Source organism: Oryzias latipes, chromosome 5 (assembly GCF_002234675.1).
Source record: "Oryzias latipes chromosome 5, ASM223467v1".
Classification (NCBI taxonomy): Eukaryota; Metazoa; Chordata; class Actinopteri; order Beloniformes; family Adrianichthyidae; genus Oryzias; species Oryzias latipes.
Genome location: NC_019863.2, coordinates 19,857,087 through 19,879,953, shown reverse-complemented (window position 1 = coordinate 19,879,953; position 22,867 = coordinate 19,857,087). Strand labels below are relative to the sequence as shown.

At 42.9% G+C, this 22,867-nt stretch overlaps 2 protein-coding genes across 3 annotated transcripts; both read right to left on the bottom strand.

Annotated features, from left to right (window-relative positions):
* Positions 1–420: 420 nt before the first annotated feature.
* Positions 421–8,361, bottom strand: ldlrad2 (low density lipoprotein receptor class A domain containing 2). Of its 2 annotated transcripts, none has more exons than XM_011475208.3 (5): positions 8,165–8,361; positions 3,954–4,439; positions 3,427–3,576; positions 2,907–3,038; positions 421–2,584 (listed from the first exon to the last, which is right to left on the bottom strand). In XM_011475208.3, exons 1-5 carry the CDS (start codon positions 8,247–8,249, stop codon positions 2,283–2,285), a joined length of 1,155 nt encoding a protein of 384 aa, XP_011473510.1. In that variant the 5' UTR covers positions 8,250–8,361; the 3' UTR covers positions 421–2,282. The 2 variants fall into 2 exon arrangements, with proteins under 2 accessions (XP_011473510.1, XP_011473511.1); XM_011475209.3 differs by having other exon boundaries at positions 2,907–3,035.
* A 2,534-nt stretch (positions 8,362–10,895) lies between these two features.
* Positions 10,896–21,530, bottom strand: LOC101156645 (nicotinamide phosphoribosyltransferase). Its single transcript, XM_004068909.4, has 11 exons — positions 21,233–21,530; positions 19,368–19,503; positions 17,825–17,928; positions 17,609–17,737; positions 17,360–17,518; positions 17,140–17,270; positions 16,209–16,434; positions 15,427–15,546; positions 13,227–13,367; positions 12,344–12,469; positions 10,896–12,262 (listed from the first exon to the last, which is right to left on the bottom strand). Exons 1-11 carry the CDS (start codon positions 21,278–21,280, stop codon positions 12,107–12,109), a joined length of 1,476 nt encoding a protein of 491 aa, XP_004068957.1. The 5' UTR covers positions 21,281–21,530; the 3' UTR covers positions 10,896–12,106.
* Between the last annotated feature and the right edge of the window lie 1,337 nt (positions 21,531–22,867).

The following is a 22,867-nucleotide window of genomic DNA, read 5'->3' as shown; positions in this document are numbered from 1 at the left end:
TTATTCAAATTAAACTTGTATAATTGTGCTGCAAATGTGAAATAATGTTTTATTGTAATCTTAGCAAGACATTTTTCCTGGATTTGAATTACTGCCCCTCATCACTGTGATTTGCATGAACCAGTGAGGCAGTTTCTGTTCTTTTGTCCCTGGCTGCTGCATGGTCTTGTTGAGTGTGCTCATGCAGAATTGTGGATACTTTTAGCAGCCTATCAACATAATCACTGACAGTTTAAGGAAAGTTAGCCCTGAAAGGCCTCAGGGACGCTAAGTGACTCTGCAGCTGCAGACCTCAGGCTGCTTCCTCTGCATGGCTCCACAGCAGACCCACAGACCTATCACACTGTTTCTGCATGGAACAACAGACCAAACACAGCATGAGTGTGGTTGAAAAACGAAGAAATGATGACAACACAAGTCACTTTATTGTTCTTAAGCTTTATGTGCAGTCTTTAACTCTGAAAGTGCTCCCATAGTATCACATTTGAGATTCTTCTAATCAATAAATGTGTTCCTGTAACGTTTCACATTTATAAACTTTTTCTACTGTCATGCTGTACCCTGCTTTGCCATCATTAAACAATATAAACATTTAACTACATCCCTTTTTGTAACCCATGAAGGTCAGTATAGTATCCATACGAATCTCTGATGATAATCAGATGATCATTTTACTTCGAAGCCCATCGAGACGACTGTTGTTGTGATTTTGGGCTATACAAATAAAAAATTGAATCATCAGAGGGATCAATGTGGATGCTGTGGGATTCATTAGAACCAACAAGTAACAGCTCTGATATGAATGAACATGCCTTCATCTGTCACTGGCAGGAGGCGTTAGCTCCACTGTAATCTGAGTACAGTATTCCCCCCATATTCGTGAGGGTAAGGAGAACTCCCCCACCCCACCCACCATCCTCTTTAATCATTTAAGTGCGAGAGGTCCTGCAGCGCGATTTGCACGGCGCGTCAGTGTGTAGGGTAAAACAATTATGGCAAAGGAAACACACACTGATTTCATCCATCACTCATTCATAATAATAATTATCATACATGATAATTATTCTATTTATGGTTGTTTTTTTTTTATCTATGTCTATCAGTGTTTGAATTTTTCATCTATCCTGGTGAATAATTTGTCACTTTTGCTCTTTCTGCTGAGTTTGAGCCACTGTATGTGCAAAAAGTAGATCTTCATATTTAAAATCTTAACAGGTAGTTCACAGTGTATGATTTTTTTCTTCTTGTTGGAATAAATTTTATCATTATAAAATAAAAAGTGATGGGCTTTTCTCAAGCTATCAGAATGTGGAAGTGGCTTGTTGGTCACAACCCTTTTGAAATTTTTTGTGAAGTCAACTGCAGACGTCCAGTCACTTGAAGGGCCTTCCCACAACGGGTTGGGCTAAGTATGGATTTTTCATGACAATGCTCTTCCAGTCTGGCACTTTTTGTCCTTCTTGGCATTCCATACGTGCTCACGCTCCATTCTTTGTCATCCATGCAGTGCATCTGTGCTTCTCCACTTTAAAGACGGTCTTATTCGAAAGTTCATAGGCAGTTTGTTTTTCCTAGTCCACATTCCAGCAGTCTTCTTTCACGCTCCCTGTACTTTCATTAGGAATTACAGTGGTTCATCATACCACGAGTTTTGTCAACTTTCACTGTGTGTGTTTTTCCCCAATTTCCCCCATGCTCTTTCTTTAGACTACCTTCTAGATTATGGACCTTAGATTTGCTATTTTTCATTTGGATTACTGCACCAAATTATGCAAATCAAAAGTTTGGATCAGTGGTTCTGCTCCAACAAGTTTGGTAGAAAATCAGTGGCTCCTTTGGGTTGCCTCTGAAACCCCAGTCTGTATGATGGCCATTGAAGACTACCAGAAGTATTAGAATGAGACATTTGGTTGCAAAGATGGGACCAGTCTGCTCGAGAGGGGGTGTGGTTTAAGCATTGATGATGATTCCAGCTCTGCAGCCTCCGCGGATTGACATTCAAAAATGTGGCCATGCCCCTGTCTTTGTTACAAAGTACACCAAAAAACCCTTCACTACCTTAATTGTTGATAGGAAATGCAGTGTCCTGCTCCCTGTTCACCTACAATCCCTGTTGTTGGGGCAGAACAGTTTCACAAATAACCATTGACCCCTATGCACATGTTTCAGTTTTGTAAAAGGCGGCTGCAGATTTAATCTACATCTTTGCATCTTTTCAGTCCTCACAGTTATTGTTTATGTGGTCCAACATTTGTGGGAGCTGGTGCACAGGAAGTCCCCCTTTACACAGCTACAGTAGGAACGTTGTCTTCTGTACTGTCAGAGGCTGCTGTGCCTGTTGCAGACCTGTCAACTGGTGTGTGTGGGCTGACTTTTCCCACTCGATGCTCCTTGCTGTGGATGCAGCTGCATGCACATGGCTGGCAGGAAGCGCATGCAGAGTTGCAGCAAGGTAGAAAGCGGCAGATGCTGATGCGCCACAGGAACCAGCCAGGTGACCAGCAGCACCAGCAGAGCAGGATGCCGCCAGCTGCTGTGCCCAGCGTGACGTACAAGACCAACAGGGACAAGGGAGGCACCCCACCTGCAGGTGTGAACAGAAAAGCACAAGTGATTAAAGAGACTGCAGGGAAACAGCGTCAGAAGGTTAACCTGCTTCACACCAGCTAGATCTGAGACAGTAGGTCTTCCTTTCCGACTTAGAACAAGTATAGACTACTGTAAAAAAATAAACCGACAAATGCTTATCAGCAGGGAACTCTGATCAGCTACAGTGGCCGTTTGAACCAGATGAACCCTAAAAACGGATCAGAGGAACCCTGAAACCCAAACAGTCAACAAAATGGGTCTGCAAAAGATATCTGCTTGAATTATTTGGATTAATGCTTAATGACTGTCTTTCTTACCTGTCTTTGACCCAGGACTGACTGGCTCACCACAGTCTGTGTGTGGCCTGGTCGGCTCTGCAGGTGGACTCAAAGAGGGTGGAGGTGTCGTTCCTGTTGGCAGGGGCGCTTCAGGAGGTGAAAACTGACCTGCTGATAAATGACAGCTTTTCTGAGAAGTGAGGCTTCTTTTGTGGGAAAGCTTCGTGTTTTTTGAGTAGGGTAAAATTACTTTAAAATGTTCAAAGATTAATGTTATCCTCACTGTTATGTAATAAACAAAGATCTGCAGTTAAAGCTAATGTGTCTAACTCAGTTTTACTCGGGTTAAGATGCTACTCTGCTATTTCCTGTTTTTTTATTTCTTTCCTGTAAGTTTGTCGGGCTCATCGTGGACTATTTTTATTATCTTTAAACTCATGTAAAGATGTGGTTGATCTTGCTGCTCTGCCTTTTGCTCGTTGCTTGCACAGCTGTGTTTTTCTTAACATTCCTGTCAAATCTCTCTGCCCCCCATGCTGCTTCACCTGCAGTGACCGACCTTTGCAGCCTGTTGTCAGGTTTTCTTCCAGATCACTTCCATCCCCACAGTTGTCGATGCCTTTGTCATCACAGACCAGGCTGACTGGGATACACTTCCCATTTCTGCAGGTGAAGTAGGGCTCGCTTCTGCACTCGGACTGGTTAAACCCTGCAGAGAAAGATGACTAACAGAGCTTCAGTGCAAGAAAACCTGATTTTTTTTTTCCTGAAGAAAACAGTGCGTTTAATGGCATTTGGGCAGATTTGTTTGCTTTCAACAACTTTGCCATGTAATGAGTAATGTAATGATTAATATGTAATGAGTAAGTAGCAAACAACAAAGTCTCAAATGTGGCAAGACATCCCAGAATAAAGATGCAGCTCTGAACCCACTACATGATAGAGGATACAAAATAAATTGAGTGGCCGACCCCTGGGTGAGACAGATGTTCAAAAACCTGCATTTAGTGCGTTTTTGAATATGCGTCACATGCCTGGTGTGTCCAAAGCTTTAGGGGTGTTTGTCAGCATGGCAGCAGAGCTTACCCAGCCTGAAGGATGTGAAGTCTCCCACAAAATCCACCCTGGGCTGAGTGCCCCGCGTCACTAGCCTCAGGGTCAGGAAGTTTCCAGTAGAGAGCATGGGGCGAGGGGGGCTCTTCCCACAAAGACGAGGCCCCAGAGGGGGGGACGTTTTTTCTTTGCCGTCGTAGAACTGTAGGTATGAGCCGGCGTGACAGGGGTCACCTGGAACCTCACCAGATGTGGGTTCCAGTCGAGGGGGAAGGGGGGCGGAGCCGTGTGGCGACTCTGGGAAGGAAGGGGCAGGGCTCAGAGGTGCCACCCTTAGAAGGCTGTAGACCAGAAAGAAGCGGAAGTAGAACTGGACCTTGTCTTTGGGAGAACTGGCCTGCATGGTGAGGTGGCAGTCGGTGGCCATGCTCACAAAGTAGTACTTCTTGGAGTCCTGGTGCGAGTTGACAATCATGCCGTCACTGCGGATGGTCTGTCCGCAGAAATCCACCACGTTCACTGAAAATACACCAGTGACAGAGTCCGCTACATGTTCACAAACTGCGCAAGCGCCTCTTTCCACTGAGTGGCACAGGTTTGAGATCTTTCCTGAGCCTCCAGTGAAAGTGAAGAATTGTTATGACGCTAAAGACCCATTCTGGCACAAGTTGTATTTTGGGTGTTTTTAACGTGTTCTTGTGGCATATTATATTCAGGAAATGAAGCTTAAAATTGAGTTTCTGAGTATTTCCTTTTTTGAGAATCTTTGTGAATCAGAAGCAGATGAAAAAAAGGCCATTTGAAAGTAGTTTGTGACGTTGGAACGCCCCCCCTCACACACACACACACAACTCAGACTCATAACTTTCGAGCAGGAGAAAAGTTAAAACGCTCAAGCTTTGAAAATTGCAAAATCTTAAGAGGTTTGGAACTTTTGGAACAAGAAAGTGTCAGATCCAGGTGTTTGAATGCAGTTAAAAAACTTTCTGAAGAGACATTCCTCTTAGGACATTGACACTTGGTTAACCCTGGTTTTTGTTGATTTAACCTAAAACTTGCAATTTTTTCCTCTATAATTTCCCACTTTAAATCTTAAAATTTCAAAAGTAAATGTTAAATATCTAGTAATAAACTTGTTTCTCCTTAAAAAAAAGGTCTTAGGAAGTAAATACAGTCATTTTTGTATTTTAAAGCGTGAGAAAAGCGCTACATTTTCCCCCCATCCATCTTTTGCCTTTGGAGCAGTGGCTCAGGTGGTTGAGCAGGTCGGCTAATGGTCGGTGAATGTCCCGGTGACAATCAGAGGTGCCGTAGGCGTGAACTGGCAGCCACGCCTCTGTCAGTCTGCCCCAGGGCAGCTGTGGCTACATCAGTAGCTCACGATCACAACGTATCAATGAGGAGTGAATGAAGAATGGACACATTGTAAGCGCTTTGAGCGTCTGGAAAAATCCAATATATTATTATTATTATTATTATTATTTAGCTACCTTCTCAGACTTAGCTTATCAATGATCTTTGTGTCAAAGCCTTTTGGCTTTCTGCTTAACTGTGTTTAAATGTTCCACCACCTTGCTAGTGGTGCCCCCCTCCCTGCCCTTCTTTTGTTTCTATTTCTATTTTTTCTTATATGGCAAAACTTATTTTTGGACCTAATAAAAGTCTGCAGGAGGCAGTTTAAATATTCACACATATTCCGTCCGGTCCAACAAAAAACTGTTACAAATATAATTAATATAAATAAAGTTTGTCCTTGATTACAAAAGGGGTTTATTTAAATATACATCTGGTCTGTCAGAAAATTCGTAAACCCTATTGTAAAAGTAAAATATGTCCAACACGAGAGACCTTCAGCTCTCATCTGTCTGCTCAGCTGTTGGACAGGACAAGTATTAAAAGGAAAAACAAACAAACATACAAATAAATAAATAAATATTCACACAAATGTGTTTGGAGTAACTTCTTCTAAAAAATAATTTATGACAGTGGCATTTTTGCTGTAATTAGGTTGTATTAAACATTACAAGTATTTTTAATGATAGTATTTTACCCATTACAATAACTTGTGCTTTCCAATTTAAACAAACTGCAAACATTTGGAAATTGAAAAGTATTGAATTTTTAAAGTGAGGGATTTGATTCTTTTATTTTTTGGAGTCTGAAATATTGTCTCAGATGTTTCACAGAGCAAGAAGACACGTTTCCAAAGTTAATAATTCCAGCAGGTTGGGGGTCAAAGACCTTGGGTAGACCTACAGCTGACTGAAAACACACAGCGCCACAGAACGCCTCCTGTCCTTCCAAATGGAGGTCTAGGGCAGATGAGCGAGTGATCCGGCTCCAGGAGCTCACGCTGGTCACCCACTGCCCCCCTGGCACGGGGCCATTGGCAAATAATGAGGAGATTTACGAAGGGCCCAGAGTTTATTAGCACTGTTTCCCTGGGAGACAACTAGCTCGTCCTGATCCGACTTCCAGGAATGCCCCAAAAAGCCTGGGACCTCCTGTTGGTGGGAAACAGCTTAAACACCCCCGCGCCCCACATCCTCCATCCATCCATACGCACGAGTACACACAAACTCTCAAAGGTGCTCTTTCAATAAATGGAGGATCACACTGACTGGATTTCTTTAGCAGGAATGGACCCCATTCCAGTGCAGGCTCGCTTCAAGGATTGTGCTTCTCTTACTGTGTCTGTTGGATCCAATCCCTTCGGTACACCCGCTTACGAGAGAGTGAAGCTTTACTGCATCATCAAACATACTGTTAGAGCAGAAACGTACTTTCTTCACGTGATGCAACTGAAAATACGCATTTGTATGTTTCCCCACTAATCCTAACCCACACCTAAACATAATTTACAAGGATGCAAAGTAGTTTGCTATTCTTTCTGTTAGTAATTTTTTTTTTTTTTTTACAAAGGAATAAAATTAATTTACAGGTGAGGCCCACAGTCAAATTGCTTTGTCAAAGCCTCTGGACCTACATGAATTTTGAGCAATAAGACAGAAAATAAAACAAAGAAACAAAAACTAAAGAAAAGTTAAAACCAGAATGTTGCTGATTTTTCAGAGATTTAGGGTAATAATGTAATAAGGTTTGACCTCCCTGCCCTGTTTTCCACCCTTAAGCTGGAGGTCAAGGCCAAAAGATGTTCCCCAAGTGAAGCATTTAAGAGAGAAAGTAAATATTCCAGATTTATGGAGCACCAGATCGAACTCTACAATTTTAATAAGCTAAAACAGTCCAGAACTGGTGCATCAGTTCCATTTATAGCTAAGTTAGGCTGTGAACTTTTAAATCTTTGAATTATACCATTACCAGTATATTGAGATGACTATTGTTGTAATATTGGGCTATATTATTCACTACTTTCAATAAACGATTTACAATCAGTTCTAACATGGCCGTGAATACGTTTCAAAGCATTTATCAGTTTGCATGTTTTATTTTCTCTTGATATCTCTGAAATACAGTCATAGCCGGAAAAAAGCCCCCCCCCCAGATCAGTCAAGGTCAGGGGTGGCGGGGTTGATGACGAGCGCCGTCCAGACTGTGTCCCCTCAGAAGAAGATTTTGGTTGGGTGGGCAAATTGCTGTCTGATCTGTCAGAGACTCGCTGACACCTCTAGACCCCTACCTCCTGTTGCAGACATAATCAGAAACGCCACTCATTTTAGCACATTTGCCCACACAGATTTATGAGCGGATTATTTTAGGAGGAAAAATCTGTGCAATTCGTGAATTTCCTTCAAAATGCCCAGAATTTCTTTTTTTTCCAATCATGTCTTTTTCTGCTTTTATTTTGAATAAAATACTTTGATGAGCAGTGATCCTGTCTGCTTAGCAAGAGCTTGTCGATTGGAATCAACCCTAGTTTGTAAATTACATTTTTTTTTAAATTGTTGTTATTAGTCAATTTGGTAACCTGGCCGCACTGCTGGCAAGCTATATTATGTTGCTGATGTGGCAAAAGGAGAATATTTTACAATAAAAGCAAGTTTTTTGAAACAAAGCAACTAATATTGCACGTGTAAAAAAATGTAAAAATAACTGTCTGAAAACAACAAAGAGATAGTTTTGGTTTATTTTCTGAGAATTGTGTGTTTTTCCAAACTTTTTCATGAAGTCTTGAGTTTGTCCCCGCTCCTACTGAACTGTCCCTCAGACAGAAGAATCAGAAGCGGCCCATTCTACGCCGGAAGCGCAGAAACCGAACCTCTGCGCGGAGCGTGCGCTCTTACCGGTGTCGATGGTGGATCCGCGGCCCGAGAAGCAGAGCAGCAGCAGGAGCAGCAGCAGCAGCAGCCTCCCCGCCTCCAGCTCCATCTTCTGCGCGAGCGGCGAGCGCGCGCCACACGTTCGAGCGCGAGAGCGGCTGGGGATCCTCTGCAGCCTCCGACACCTGGACTAGCTCAACCCGGGTCACATGTGACCCAATCTCCATGACGACGCAACTGCGCAGAAAAACTTCAGTTGAATTAAACGCGTCCGCACTTGACCCCCCCTGCCTCCCCATACATACCTAAGAACCCAACCACCACCGCTTTGTCCGAGTTACGTCATTTATTTACATGTAAACAACAGCCAAGTTTTTTCACAAATCTTTGTCATTTTTAAATTGCCTTTATTTTGAAAAGCTTTATTAGGAAATACAGACCAAAAGTTTGGACACACCTCATTCAAAGAGTAATCTGTGAAAATTGTAAATTCACACTGAAAGCATCAAAACTATGAATTAACACACGTGGAATTATATACATAACAAAAAAGTGTGAAACAACTGAAAATATGTCATATTCTAGGTTCTTCAAAGTAGCCACCTTTTGGTTTGATTACTCTTGGCATTCTCTTGATGAGCTTCAAGAGCTGAAATGTTTGTCTGTACAAAAACTGTTAAAAGGAGACTGTGTGAATCAGGCCTTCACGGTAGAATATCTGCTATGTGAAACCACTGCTAAAGAAAAGCAACAAGCAGAAGAGACTTGTTTGGGCTCAAGAGCACAAAGAATGGACATTAGACCAGTGGAAATCTGGGCTTAGGTCCAATGAGTCCAAATTTGAGATTTTTGGTTGAAAGGAGCCAGTTGAGGTGGCTTGGGCATCTAGTCCGGATACCTCCTGGACGCCTCCCTGGAGAGGTGTTCCGGGCATGTCCCACTGGGCGGAGGCCCCGGGGAAGACCCAGGACACGCTGGAGAGACTACGTCTCTTGGCTGGCCTGGGAACGGCTGGGTCCCCCCAGACGAGCTGGAGGAAGTGGCCGGGGCGAGGGAAGTCTGGGCATCCCTGCTTAGTCTGCTGCCCCGCGACCCAATCCCGGATAAGTGGAGGAATACGGATGGATGGATGGTTCCAACCACCGTGTCTTTGTGCGATGCAGAAAAGGTGAACGGATGGACTCTACATGCCTGGTTCCCACCGAGAAGCATGGAGGAGGAGGTGTGATGGTGTGGGGGTGCTTTGCTGGTGACACTGTTGGGGATTTATTCAAAATTGAAGGCATACTGAACCAGCATGGCTACCACTGTGAGGTTCAGGGGCCAGGGCGGGTTAGTTTGTTTCACATTCTAGATTGGTTGTGAGGTTTCCGGGTTCTTTGGGCCTTTATTTTGGTTACTTCCGGTTTCTCCCGTTTGTGTTGCCTCCACCTTTACTGCTGTTTATGAATTGCACCTGTTCACACACCTGTTGTTCATCATTGCTGTGTATTTAAGTTCCTTCTACCCAGTGTCTGTCACGGGATCGTTTTGAATTCTTTGTGCTTCGAGTCTCTGCTTCGAGATTAAAGAAAGAAAGAAAAACTTTGATTCAACTTAACTCTGTGTTCCTGCGTTTGCATCCACGCGTCAAGCTTGACAACCACAGCATCTTGCAGGGGCATGCTTTTCCATCCGGTTTGTGTTTAGTGGGACCATCATTTATTTTTCAACAGGGCAATGACCCCAAACACACCTCCAGGCTGTTTAAGGGCTATTTGACCAAGAAGGAGAGTGATGGGGTGCTGCGCCAGATTACCTGGCCTCCACAGTCACAGGACCTGAACCCAACCGAGATGGTTTGGGGTGAGCTGGACCACAGAGTGAAGGCAAAAGGCTAAGCATCTCTGGGAATCCTTCAAGACTGTTGACGACCATTTCAGGTGACTACTTCTTAAAGCTCATCAAGAGAATGGCAAGAGTGTGCAAAGCAGTAATCAAAGCAAAAGGTGGCTACTATGAAGAACCTAGAATATGACATATTTTCAGTTGTTTCACACTTTTCTGTTGTGTATATAATACCACATGCGTTAATTCATAGTTTTGATGCATTCAGTGTGACTCTACAATTTTCAGTCATAAAAATAAAGAAAACTCTTTGAAGGAGGTGTGTCCAAACTTTTGGTCTTTACTGTTGGTCAGAACAGATGTTGCTGTTTGTCCAAAAACATTTGCCCCTAAATATATAGATATATTTTATATACGTCTGTAGTGTGTGTGTATGTGTGTGGGGGGGTTATTCCATATTCCTGAACCACTTTGATTCAACTTGACATTTGAAGTGTTTTTTTTTTAAAGTGCAACTCAGCTTACTCAGTTGAAAAAGTATTTTCACAAATTTGTTATCTAAAGTCAAGTAAATATTAATAATTTCAGAGGATCACATTAACCAAGGCTACTTAATTTGGCCTATTTTAAAGTAGAATTAAATTTTTTCCAAAGGTTGGAGATTTTCTTTTTCTTCTTCTGTTTTAACTTGTTCTGTCCAACAACTGAGCAAACAGATGAGCGCTGTAGGCCTTTTGTGTTGGACAGGTTTTACTATCACAAAAAGGGGTTATGAATCTTTGGATAGCCAGGGTGTAAATTTGTATAAACCCCTTTCTGTTTTTTCTATTGCTCGCTCTGGAGCTGCTGGTCTGCTGGTTTATATAAGATCCAAAGGGAGGATTTCTGAAATCTTGTCAGAATCAGCAGGGATTCAAGTCAAAAGCAGTACTTTTTGCATTTTTAATCATTCAAAATAAATCACTTGATTCATACAGATGACATTCTTTCTCAATTAGGCATAAACAGTCTATGTATTATTTTGTGTGGCATTAAATACTTAATTACAATTCCTCCAACTGGGAATAAAGGAATCATTGTTCTGCTGTGGAAAGGTGGAGCTGCTGCAAAACTGACATCAGTCCAACAAAGAACCATGCACAAGACATTTCCAGCTAACTGTTGAGAAAAATTATGATGAGAAAGAAAATGAACAAAACGAAACTAAGGCTGGAGCTTTGGAGCCATCGACAGTGAGAACATGACGCTGCAGTTTGTTGTTTTACTTCCTCGAATTAAGAGCTTTAAAAACACCTGCAAGAAAACACACACACATACACACCTGAGGAAACCGCAAACGTCTGGAAGACGAGCTCTGTGCAGCAGCTGCTTGAGGATATCGGTCTTAAAAAATACTGACGACAAGCGCTTTCAGTTTCAAGTGACAACGCCTCATTATCTCATTGGGAGAAAAAGAAACAAAAAAACCAACACTGCAAAGTAAAGTCCCATCTGAGATTAGTAAGGGTTTTCTCATTTGCTTTAAAATATCTAAAAATGCACCTAAATGTACAAATAAAACTACGATTCATGAAAACTTGCAATTTCTTTTCTCGTCCTTGGCTCCGACCCACAAACACACGAGCCTTCTCAAGATTCAGACACAAATCCAGAGGAGCCTCTCGGCATAGCTACTGCTGTGACTACAGTTTTGCAAGGAAGTGCGTGACCGCCTGTAAAGGCAGAGATGCTGGTTTAATTTAAAAAAACAAACAAAAAAAAAGGTCCCCCTTTTCCTGTAGGTGGCAGTGCTGCTGCTTAGAGTCCGGGTCATTTAGTCAGTGTATGAGGTTTGGCCCACATCCGCCATGCTGTTTGTCCTGAGATCATGTTTGATGGTAAGGAAATAAAGGCATCCTGACCACCTTCATGCTGAGTGGTCGTCATTCTAGAGTCTGGATTCTGTTTGGAGCTTTTCAGATCAGCTTGTTATTCTGACTTTTGGAGGACAAAACGCTGAAGTTCCTGACGCTCAGATTCTGCAGTAAACAGAGTCTTCAGGAGTGTTCAGGAGTCACCCTGAGCTTCTCCTTTGTGATGGTGAGGCCCCTTAGGACACAGCAGTCCCCAGGTCCCCTGTGCCCGCTAGGATTGCTGGTTCTAGTGGACCCCATTGATGATGCGCTGGTTCAGCGGCTCCTGGTTGTGCGAGATGGGAGTCGGCTCGTCGTCCTGCAGCCGGGCGTTCTTCCGTATCTCCTCCAGGCTGTAGTTCTGCATCAGGCAGCCATTCTCAAAGACGGTCACCAACAAGTCCTGAAGACCAAATCGGTTTTGAGTTGAGGGAAAAAAAACTTCTGGAGAAAAGAACGCTGGAAAAAAAAAAACTGTACAGACCTCCTCGGGTTTCCCCGCCCCGCTCTCTACCGTCTCCAAGAAACCATCCGAGTTTCTTCGCAGAGACAGTCGGCCCCTCTTGGACCTCTTGGACGGGTCGGTTACCGGCTGCTTGTACACATCCATCTGAAAGGAGTAACAACTGTTATACCCCCTCTCACAGAAGAGTTACACCAACAGCGCCACCACCTGAAAGAGGCAGAAGAAAGGTTTTATTGCTGAGTAAGAAAGTCAGACGCTGTGGGTTTCTGAGGCTCCCCAAACAAAAAAGTCCCCTGGTACTCCAGAGACACCAGGAATTCTGGGAAGAAACCAGCCATAACCTTTTATGTTTGCAGATCACAGCTTAGCCTGCAGGAATCCTGAACTCCCCGCCTACAAAAAAGCATGGCGGAGGCTGACTAATAATCTGGGCTGTACTGTTGTGGAAGCCAACAGCACGTGTGGAGGGCGCCGCAGATTTAATGGATCAAATGTCATGAGTTTGAACAAGATGCTTGGTTTCAAATCATGGACCTGTGGCTTGATGTTCGTTTCATTTTTTGAGGGATGCATATGCTGCAAGTCATCTGGATTCAAAGCTGCACTGAGGTCCGTTCCAAATGTGTCTCTGCTCGTTTCATCCTCCAAAACCACATTGAATCCCGTTTACAGCTCATTCCAATATCTACGGTTTAGATTAGTAAAAGTAACTAAAAAGGTTTTCTGTCTAAAGTCAAATACACACAACTGCAGAACAGATAACCTATTCGGCCAAAAAGGGATTGAAAAAAAAAAATCAGGCCGAGACGACAGAAGAACACTATTCTGATCACTGGACAGAGAAGAGGCAGTGCAGGAATGTTGACCTCGGGTAAATGCACCAGTGGAGGGCGTAACTCACCCCCTTGCCGTTGGTCTCCACGTAGCTGCACTTAAAGGCGCAGCTCAGCGTGTCTCTGTTCAGCTTCTGAAGCAAGGCACTGCCACAACCGAAGACTACGTTCTCAGCACTCCAGCCTTTATCACTGAGCTTCTCCAGAATCTGCAGAGAGCAGAGGATGGGTCAAAAAAGGCAGAAACGCAGCTTCTGGACTTCAGATGTTGGTTTTCTGTGAGCCACCCTCATGATTGATTTGAAGATTCTTTTTTTTACCAGACACTTTTATAATGTCTTGCTCATGCAAGGTATCGCCTGCCATTTTACTCTTCTCCTTCGTGAAGGGTTTTTTGTCTCTTGGGTATGGATATCTTGCATCTGATTGGCTGGTCCAAGCACCCCACCGATTGGGTGACTGTGTAAACCACCCTCTGCAGGATGCGTTCCAAGGAAATGTAAATCGCTACGCACATTTCAGATAAAAACACATGGCCATCGAATGCACATTGCAAGTTAAACCTGGTTGAACGTTGACCATGCAGGGACTTGGATTTGGAAGTGATAAATGGATGGCGTCCCCTTTAATTCAAGGAAGTTCCAACCATTTGGAAATTGATCACGGAGGAGAAATAAATAACTGCTGTGTTTGCATGGCTGGAATTCTATGACACCAAGCCCTTCATATGTTGAAACAAAGCTGTGAAAGAGAAATCCTGGAGCTAAATTTAAGAGATTTGCACCATTTCAAGACTTCACACCAACCTCTTCCAACTGTAGTTAAAAGACATGTGGTAGTAAACAGTAGAAGAAGAAAAAAGAAGTGCCAGCCCTTCCCTGCTTGTCCAGTGTGAACACCGTGGGCTAAAGGAACATTCTTGAACATGCATCAATTGTTTCCATGCTGTACAAAGCTTGAGGCTGCTGATTGTTAGACTTAAAGCAACAGAATTTGTTGTTATAATTTGGGTTTTGTCATTGAAGACCAGTGCGCGTGCTCCTACAGTCAGGACCATAAATAGTTGGACAGAGACACATTCTTTCTAATTTAGTTTCTGTACATTACCACAGTGAATTTTAAATTAAACAACCCAGATGCCATTGAAGTGCAGACTTTCAGCTTTTATTCCATGGGTTGAACAAAAAAGATTGCATAAAAATGTGAAAAAGTAAAGCATTTTTTAAACACAATCCCTTCATTTTGATGCTACATTTGATCCTGACTATGTGTCCGTGACGTTTCACACACGTACAAACCATTTTTGAGGACTGACAATTTCTTCTACAGTTACAAAACAGTTTTACAGAATCACTAATTTTCTATGACAAGTACAAAAGCTTTTTTTTTTAACAGATGGACAATTTCTTCAGAAACAAATGTAATTTCATAGCGCTCCCTGAGACGAGTTGTTTCGTCTTCTGGAATCAGACAATGTTAAGCTAACCCTCTGGGAGATTTACAGCACGGATGCTGCGGAGCAATTAAAAGAACCAAAACATTTCCGCAAAAGACAAAATCCTGAATGACAGATGCAGAGTTACTGACATGCACCAACACGTCTATGCTGTAGCGATCGAAACTCAAGTCAATGATAAACAGCTTTCTAAACCTCTGAGATTCCTGTAGCATCACATGTAGATAAAACCTTAATAGTGATATAATACCTACGGTAGTTTGAAGGCAATAAATAATGAACAACTTTTCTGAAGCAAAAACGCCTTGTTGTTGATCTATGGAGCAAACTGCATCTGTGCAATCGAAACGTTTGTGGCAGAAAGGTTGGAGGAGAAAATGCAAAAGAAGATCAATTTAGCAAATGCAAAGTGATTTATCAAAGGTGGAGCAGGACTGCAGCCGATGTCTAGCTGCTATGATCTTCACGCCAGAGGGAGTGGCATAACTTTATGCAGACAGTTTCGACGAGGAGACAATAACACAATAAAAGGTGACAGATGGTACATATTACCTGTTCAGGTGCTTCCTTAGAAATGCCAAAGGCAAAGATTCTAAAAACATATCCAGTTTCTGGAAGTCTGAAGGACTAATACAAAATTGGTAACATAAACCAGGTCTTCCTTTTCTTGTGAAAAAGTCTTTCATAAAATTTGACGGGGAAAACTGTAGTTGTGGTTTTTCTCATTTTTTATGCTTCTGAACATTTTTAAACCCGTGAATCCGATAGTATGCAAGTGCGTTTTTGCTTTGTTTGATTGCTTAGTTTCTGACCTGATTGACAGAGCGAAGGTCGATCCCGTCTCCCTGGATGATCCGCAGGTACGATGGCAGCACCTTGAATCCCACCGAGTTCAGAGAGCAGCCAAAACACTCCTCCAAAATCCTCAGGACCTGCAGGGACCATATTTTTTGGTTATTTTTACCCAACATGCTCTCAGGCTATCTGGAGATGTTTTTTTTTTATCCAACACGCGTGTTAAGCATCTGCTGTGCCATCATTCAGGTTCATGCATCACACTTTCCCCACGTTTTCACTTATAAAAATGATGGTATTCAGTTCTTGCTCAGCACAGAACAGGTTGTTGTAGCGGTTGCTGAGCACGGCCTCTGGACCGGACAGGAACTGGTTCAGGAGTTGCTCAAAGGCGTCTTTCCCCCAGTTCTTGCACCAGGGGATGGGGGTGCAGAAGGACAGGCTTCTGAACAGAGAAGCTATGGACCTGAGCGTTGGTGTGTCTTGAGCTAATTCCTCATTACTGCTATTCATGTTTCACTTTGCACTTGAAAAATGATCGCGACTCTTCTTTGGTTTATGAACTGTAAGGAAAAGTGCTGCGCTTTAAATTTTTTCTTGTACATAAAACTTCAAGACAAATGATCCTTCAGTGTTTTATTCTATGATCATGCTGAATTTTCCTCTACTTTTCCCTTCAAAGAGTTTATAAAACAATTATTGAACAGCTGTTTTGTTTTTTTCCCCCTTTGGTTCCTGCTCTAATCGCATGTCACTTCCCCGATGTTACCCGTAGGGGAAGCCGAGCGCTCATCTTCACCTCAATTAGAGTCTCAGCCGGGTCTCCAGAGTCCGGTCGGATTACAAGGCAGGAGTCCTCGCTGCGCTCCATGACTCTCTCCTTCAGCTTGTCGCCCCAGATGTGTTTGCAAGCGTTGAAGATGTTGTAGCTGTCGCTGACCACGGCCACAGGACCCGACGAGAACTGGTCCAGGAGTCGCTCAAAGGCGTCCTTCTCCCGGTTCCTGCCCCAGGAGATGATGGTGCTGAGGGATAGGAAGAGGAAGTCAGCTGTGAGGGAGGGGCTCCTAACCACAGCTCCACACTTGGCACAGACTACATTTAAGGACCAATTCAGCCATGAGTTCCAGGATGCTCTTGTATGCACTCAAAATTTATGTATGTATCTAATCTCATCAGAACGGAGCTGTGCTCTCTGTCATATTTACAAGCCTGATGGATGATGATGACAAACCATAAAGCCATAAATGCTGCGCCAGACGGAGACAACCTCCAGGACTCCACTTAGGATAAAGCAGGTACTGATTATTAATGGATGTAACATAAAAGGTTGATTTATAGCTCTACAGCTTTTTGGGTTCATTTTAAAATGCTTTTTAAATACAGCAGTCTCTCATTTCTCGTGGCAGTTATATTTTAAAAATAACCAAATCTGCGAAGCAGTAAACTTATTTTTTTAAGACTTTTATTAGATGTTTTAAAAACTCCTCACTACACAGTTTATAGAGCCCATATGTCACTGCTACAGCCTTTTTCAAGTGGCATTTATTCCACCGTTCCTGATTCACAACAATTTCAATAAGGAAATAGTCAGAAATGCAACTTTATTTTGTTTTTTTATTTCCTCCATCAAGAGAAAAATGCAACAAGAAAACATGTCAAAACACCAAATACATGATTTTCATTGGAGTGTGTGTTCAATAAAAGAGGCCTGAGATGTTTCCCTTTACCTGTGCTCAGCTGCAGGGATGGAGAATCCAGCCATTGGACAGCCATAATAGCGCTGAGCCATGAGCACCCCGGCCACTGTGTCTGTGCTGCAGAAGTTCACCAGGTGAGCAGCTCCTCCCAGCGCTGCAGACTGCAGATCACAGCAAAGAGTCCCAGTAAAACTTCTGGACCCACAAACACCTCAGCTGTAAAGCAGAAGGAGACCAGGATCCTCCTCACCTCCTGCGAGGACACTCCTCTGTAGCCAAAGTCATGAAGTCGGAAGTCCAGGCCCTCCAGACTCCCCGTCGTGGCTTTCAGGTGTTTGGCTAGGATCTTCTTGAACTCCCTGGATACAGTGGCTACTGTGATGGGGTACCACATCTGGACCAGCATGGTCTAACAGGTGAAATTTAAAAACGGGAACAGAAAAGTGTGTGAAAACAGTAAGGAGTGATGATAAAAAATGCCAATCAGCAGATTCTTTACCTCAATGTAGTTGGTGAGCCAGTAGAAGCTAGGGTCCGTGTTTTCCACGGTGAAGAGCACATTTCCTCTTGGAACAATCCGACCCTCTGGAACGGCTTTGATCCGAATGGGAAGGCGACCATCGTGTTTCTGCCGTGAGAAAACGAGCTTCTTCAGGTCATACATCTTCAAGCTTGCCTGTGTGACACTGACTGGATGCAGAACATCTCTTCTTGCCTCCAGGATCTTCCTCCAGCCCTCCTCATCAAACACAGCCTGTCTGAAGTGCATCTGGTAGAAGAGCTTGGCTTCCTGAATCTTCTCCTCAGTGACCACAGGACCTGCAGAGGACACACCGGGTTACCAGGCCTTCTGCTCAGAGTGAGGACCCTGCAGGGTCTTTGTGGAGGGAAGATTGACTTGTAACTCAACAAATGTATCTAATTAGACAACTTTATTTTGAATAGGATTCTAATATTTTTGACTGGGTTTAAAAGTTGACATAAGTGTTATGTTCTTCATCACGTTTTCTTCTGAGTTATTTTATTTTTGTAATATTGCACCATAAATCTGCTTTCCTGGAGCTTTCCTATAAGAAGCTTTGGATTAAAACTTCAGCTATGCAACAATAAAACTAACTTTCATCATACTTTGGATTCAAGTCTTTTCTATACTTGTAACCCTTTTATATTATATTTGTTGATTTTGTTGCCCAGCTATGGTATGTCGAATTTTATTTTCATTCTATTTTGGATTCCTGAAAAACAACTGGGGAAGGATTGTGGCAAAAATAAAGCTGGATTGGATAAAGAATACAACATTCTAACGAATAAGAGGTTTTTCACATCATGTAATAAATGTAATAAAGGTCTAAAGATGGGGCAGTACTGATGCCAGACCTTCAACTTCTCGTGACTTTCGTTTCCAGGACAACGACAGACCCTGTGCTGCAGAGAAACTCCTGACAGTCATTCTATTTATTAACTGTAATCCAGAAAACTGGTTTTTACTAATTACACTATCCACATCCAACCTGCCCACTGTCACAAAAGAGTATCGGTTTTGAATTGGATTCCAATCCTGGTTCCAAAGAAACAGCGTCCTGCAGGATTTCAACTGTCACCTGCTTAGATACACCTAATCAGCCGCTGCTGTGAAGGCCTCAAAAACGTGTTAGGAGCACAGGAGAGCTCAGAGGTTTCTTAAGAGTTTGGGGATCAAACTCTTAAGAAAGAGAAGAAAAATCATTTTGTGGACTAGGATTTGACAGCTGCTTATCTAGACCCCTTTGAATGATTGCAAGAAAAGCTTGATCCCAAATGAATAAATCCATGAAAAATAACTAAAGCTTGTCAAGTACGACTCCAAGGAAATTTGGTGGTGTTTTTAACTTGTTCTTGTGGCCATTTTTTCTAATGATGGAGGACATATACAAAGAAATGTAAGCTTAAAATTGAATTTCTAAGTATTCCTTATGAATGAGGAGCAGGGGAAAAAATTATGTTTGAAAAAGAGTTGGCATTTGGCTCAAACTGTAAGGCTGGATAGCTCCAATACTGCTCGCCATTTTAGTTTTACCTGTAATGTTAAGTCGGGGGTGTGAAGGGCTGTAAGTTTGCGGGAGAAAGTGAATTCCTGTCTATAAACACAGACACCTTAAGCTACTGCCTGAGGTTTGTTTCAAACCAAAAAACTCTGCGTTTTCTAATCCTGTTGGACAGAATTTGTGGTCACATGTGCACGCATGTGAATGTCAATATCTCCGTAGGATCCAACACACCTGTCAGGTACTTCTTCAGCAGATACTGAAGGCCGAAAAACACCACCTCATTGAATGGGGAGCCTTTCTTCCGTCGACATTCGAAGTAGGAGTAGACTTTGCTGACTCCTGGAGGGTACTGTTTGTAGTGAGTGATCTGGAATAAAAGGACAGCAGGAAAATCAAACTCATCTGCACAGCAGGATGGGAAGGTATGCTTGATGGGAACCTGAAAATGTCACCTCATGGAAACTTAATAATGAAAACTTGGAACCTTTCCTCCTAAGTGGACCCGGGACAAGTCTCCATACACTGGCACGTGAGATTTCTACAGAAACGGCAGGAAAAAAAGCTCTGGCTATCAGGCCAAAGTCCTCTAAACTCCTTCCAGAGGCCCGCTGTTTAAGGGATTGAGCAACGTCAGTAGAGCTTGATTCAATTTCATGACAACTCTGTTACACAAACTTCACAGAAAAAATTGCAAGCAGTCCATGTCATAATCTGCAGCGTGCTGCTACCAGAGTCGTGAGCGATTGCAAACTGCTTGAACCGCTGTGAGGAAGCTCACACTGCTTCTTACTTGGGTTTTTGAACAGCAACGTATGTAGACATGTGCAGTCCAAAGCGAAGACCAGAAATTGACAAAAACGTTAAATGAAAAAAAAAGAGGAAACATTTAATAAAATTAAAAAGTATAGTATTACAAGTTAAACTGTAAAAATGCAGTCTTTTAAAGACCTACTCCAATGAAAATCATGTTGGCATCTGGCTCAGAACGCTATTTTTGTTGCATTACTAATATTAGCTTGGGGTTGCGAGGGGCTGTAAGTTAGAGAGAGAGAGCGTAAACAAGGGGATGAGAGAAAATGAGCCCAGGCTTACTGCACCACAACAGAGGCAAAGTTCTAATGAACTACTGTAGCTCTGCAGAAACTATGACCTGGAAAATTACAGTTTCTTTTATTTAGTCTAAAAACGGCATAATCATACATTAAAAAAAAGCCACTAGGAACACTTTTACAATAGATCAAAAAATGATCGGAGTGAGACTCTAATGGATCATGGTGGTTTGATGTTAAAGCCGAGTATTGTCTGCATAGATGTGACATGAAGCATTATTAGTATCAACTAAAGATAGTTTCTCAGCTTCTTTCCTGCAGTTTTTCCATCGACAGTCTCTACCAGCCACTTTGTCACTGATGTTTGGAAGAACCACGGTCTTGAACTGACAAAGTGCTAACAAAAGCTTATCTCTTTCATAGAATATGACTTGTTTACTGAAACTGATGATATCTCCGTGTCTTGATCTGTCACAGCAGGGCTGTGTAACCTGTTAACCCGGTTCGGGCCATCAGAACTGCAGGAAGTCTGTTAACACATCTGCAATGCCATACTGGTGTCCAAGTCCCTGTGACAGCAGAGCATCTGGGCCAAGGCTCATCAGCTCGTCGTCTTCTGTGAATATCCACGCGCCTCCAAACTCCCCCACATTTGTTCACGTGCCACAGACAGAGCACTCACTCTGACACATGACTAGGAGTCAGTGGCGCATCTTCGTTTTCTACTATCTTTGTTCGCAGGGTCATGACTTTATCGCTGAACCCTCAGAACAACACGCCTTGCTGGGGGTCCCTGGTTAGGCTGTGTTCGCAAACATTTTATACTCTCAAAAACGTTCTTTGGTGGATAAAACACAGCTTCATTGCGCAGTATGGACGAACGGAGTTCACTTTCGATTCTGATGTTATGGACAGCAGCTGTCACGCGCAGCAACCAGAACCACGCTGATAATTCATTCAGACAGAAATTGCATTAGCCCGAGATATAATCCTGACTTTGAATTGAACCAGGATCATGGAGAATCATCAGAAAAAAACAGCCCTAACCTTGTACGAGTCCGTGGCGAGCAGGAAGTTAAAGTCCGCCGCTTCCATCGCTGTTGCTCGGGATGAATGAGCGGGAGATGACCGCCGCGAGGCCGAGCAGGAGCTCCGGAGCACAGCGAGCCTTCCCCGTCCGAACCTCCGAGCTGAGAGCCGCTAATCCGACTCACGGGCCGAACAAACAACCGGTCTTGTTTTCGAGTAGCCAGAGTTCTTCACTGGTTCTACCGAAAAACGCGAAGGAACATTACAAGGACGGACAGGGGGTTTGCTGTTTAAAGGGGGGAGGGGCAAAGGGGCGGGTCAGGGCTCGTGCACGTTATGCACGTCGAACTGCGCTAAAGAACACCTAGGAATTAAGTTGTTTATTGTTTGTTTCTTCACTAATCAAACTAGGATTTTTTTTTATTCATTAATTCTGGAACCGAGAAACCTTTATCTATTTATTTATTTATTTTAAATAAAATGTGTTTTTAACAAGTACGACTTAAAGAATGTTAATTAGAAGCAGTGGCGCCACCAGGGGGTGGCCAGGGGTGGCCATGGCCACCCCTCTCCGACACCTGGCCACCCCAGTGGCCACCCCAGTAGCCACTATAAGCTGTGGTAGCATCAGTTGTGCGTTTCATCCCAAATGCACAGCCAGCAAGCGGCAAGTCGCTCTGATCACCTAAACCGGCCCACACCCCCTCCCCTCCCTGCTGCCTTTGAGTGCGCAGACATCTACAGAGGAGCCGCTGGACGCAGAATGAATAAGACGCATGGTTCACTTCCGCGTTCGAACCCTCAGATCCTCTGGGCCGGTCAGACAAAAGAACCAGTCTCAGTCACTAAAGATGAACTTTCTTTATTACTGTTTCCTTAAGTCCAAAACGGGCGACTGACCGCGCGTGTATGCGCTCCACAACCTCACACGCGCTATCCCCCCTCTCTTCCTGCATCGCGCGAGCACCGGTTTCAGCACGCACACACACGCACACACAATCACACATCCCAAAATGCTACGTTTCTTTTCCTGTTAAATATTTTCCGTGGGTCTTTAACAATCTGTTTACTGTACTTTTGATCTGTATAGATAGATAGATAGATAGATAGATAGATAGATAGATAGATAGATAGATAGATAGATAGATAGATAGATAGATAGATAGATAGATAGATAGATAGATAGATAGATAGATAGATAGATAGATAGATAGATAGATAGATAGATAGATAGATAGATAGATAGATAGATAGATAGATAGATAGATAGATAGATAGATAGATGACTTTATTAATCCCACAATGGGGAAATATCATTTATCTATGGCAGCAACACGACATTCAGAAATAATCTGTATAATATAACATCAATAAAGGACATCACAAATGACATTTATATTAAATAATTAAAAATATCACAGAAAATTATTATGAAAAATTATTATCAAAAATTAGATTCTTATTAAATAAAGAAATAAATATTAAATATTAAATAAATACAGCTGCAAAGGTGTAAAAAACATGCGGTCTGCAAAACATGTAAACCCAGTGTGCAAATACTTGGTGCAAATACGCCACATCATCAGCGGCGGTGGATGTGTCATTACTTCTTATTAATAAGTAAAAAAAGGATGTCCCTGTCACAAGCCACTC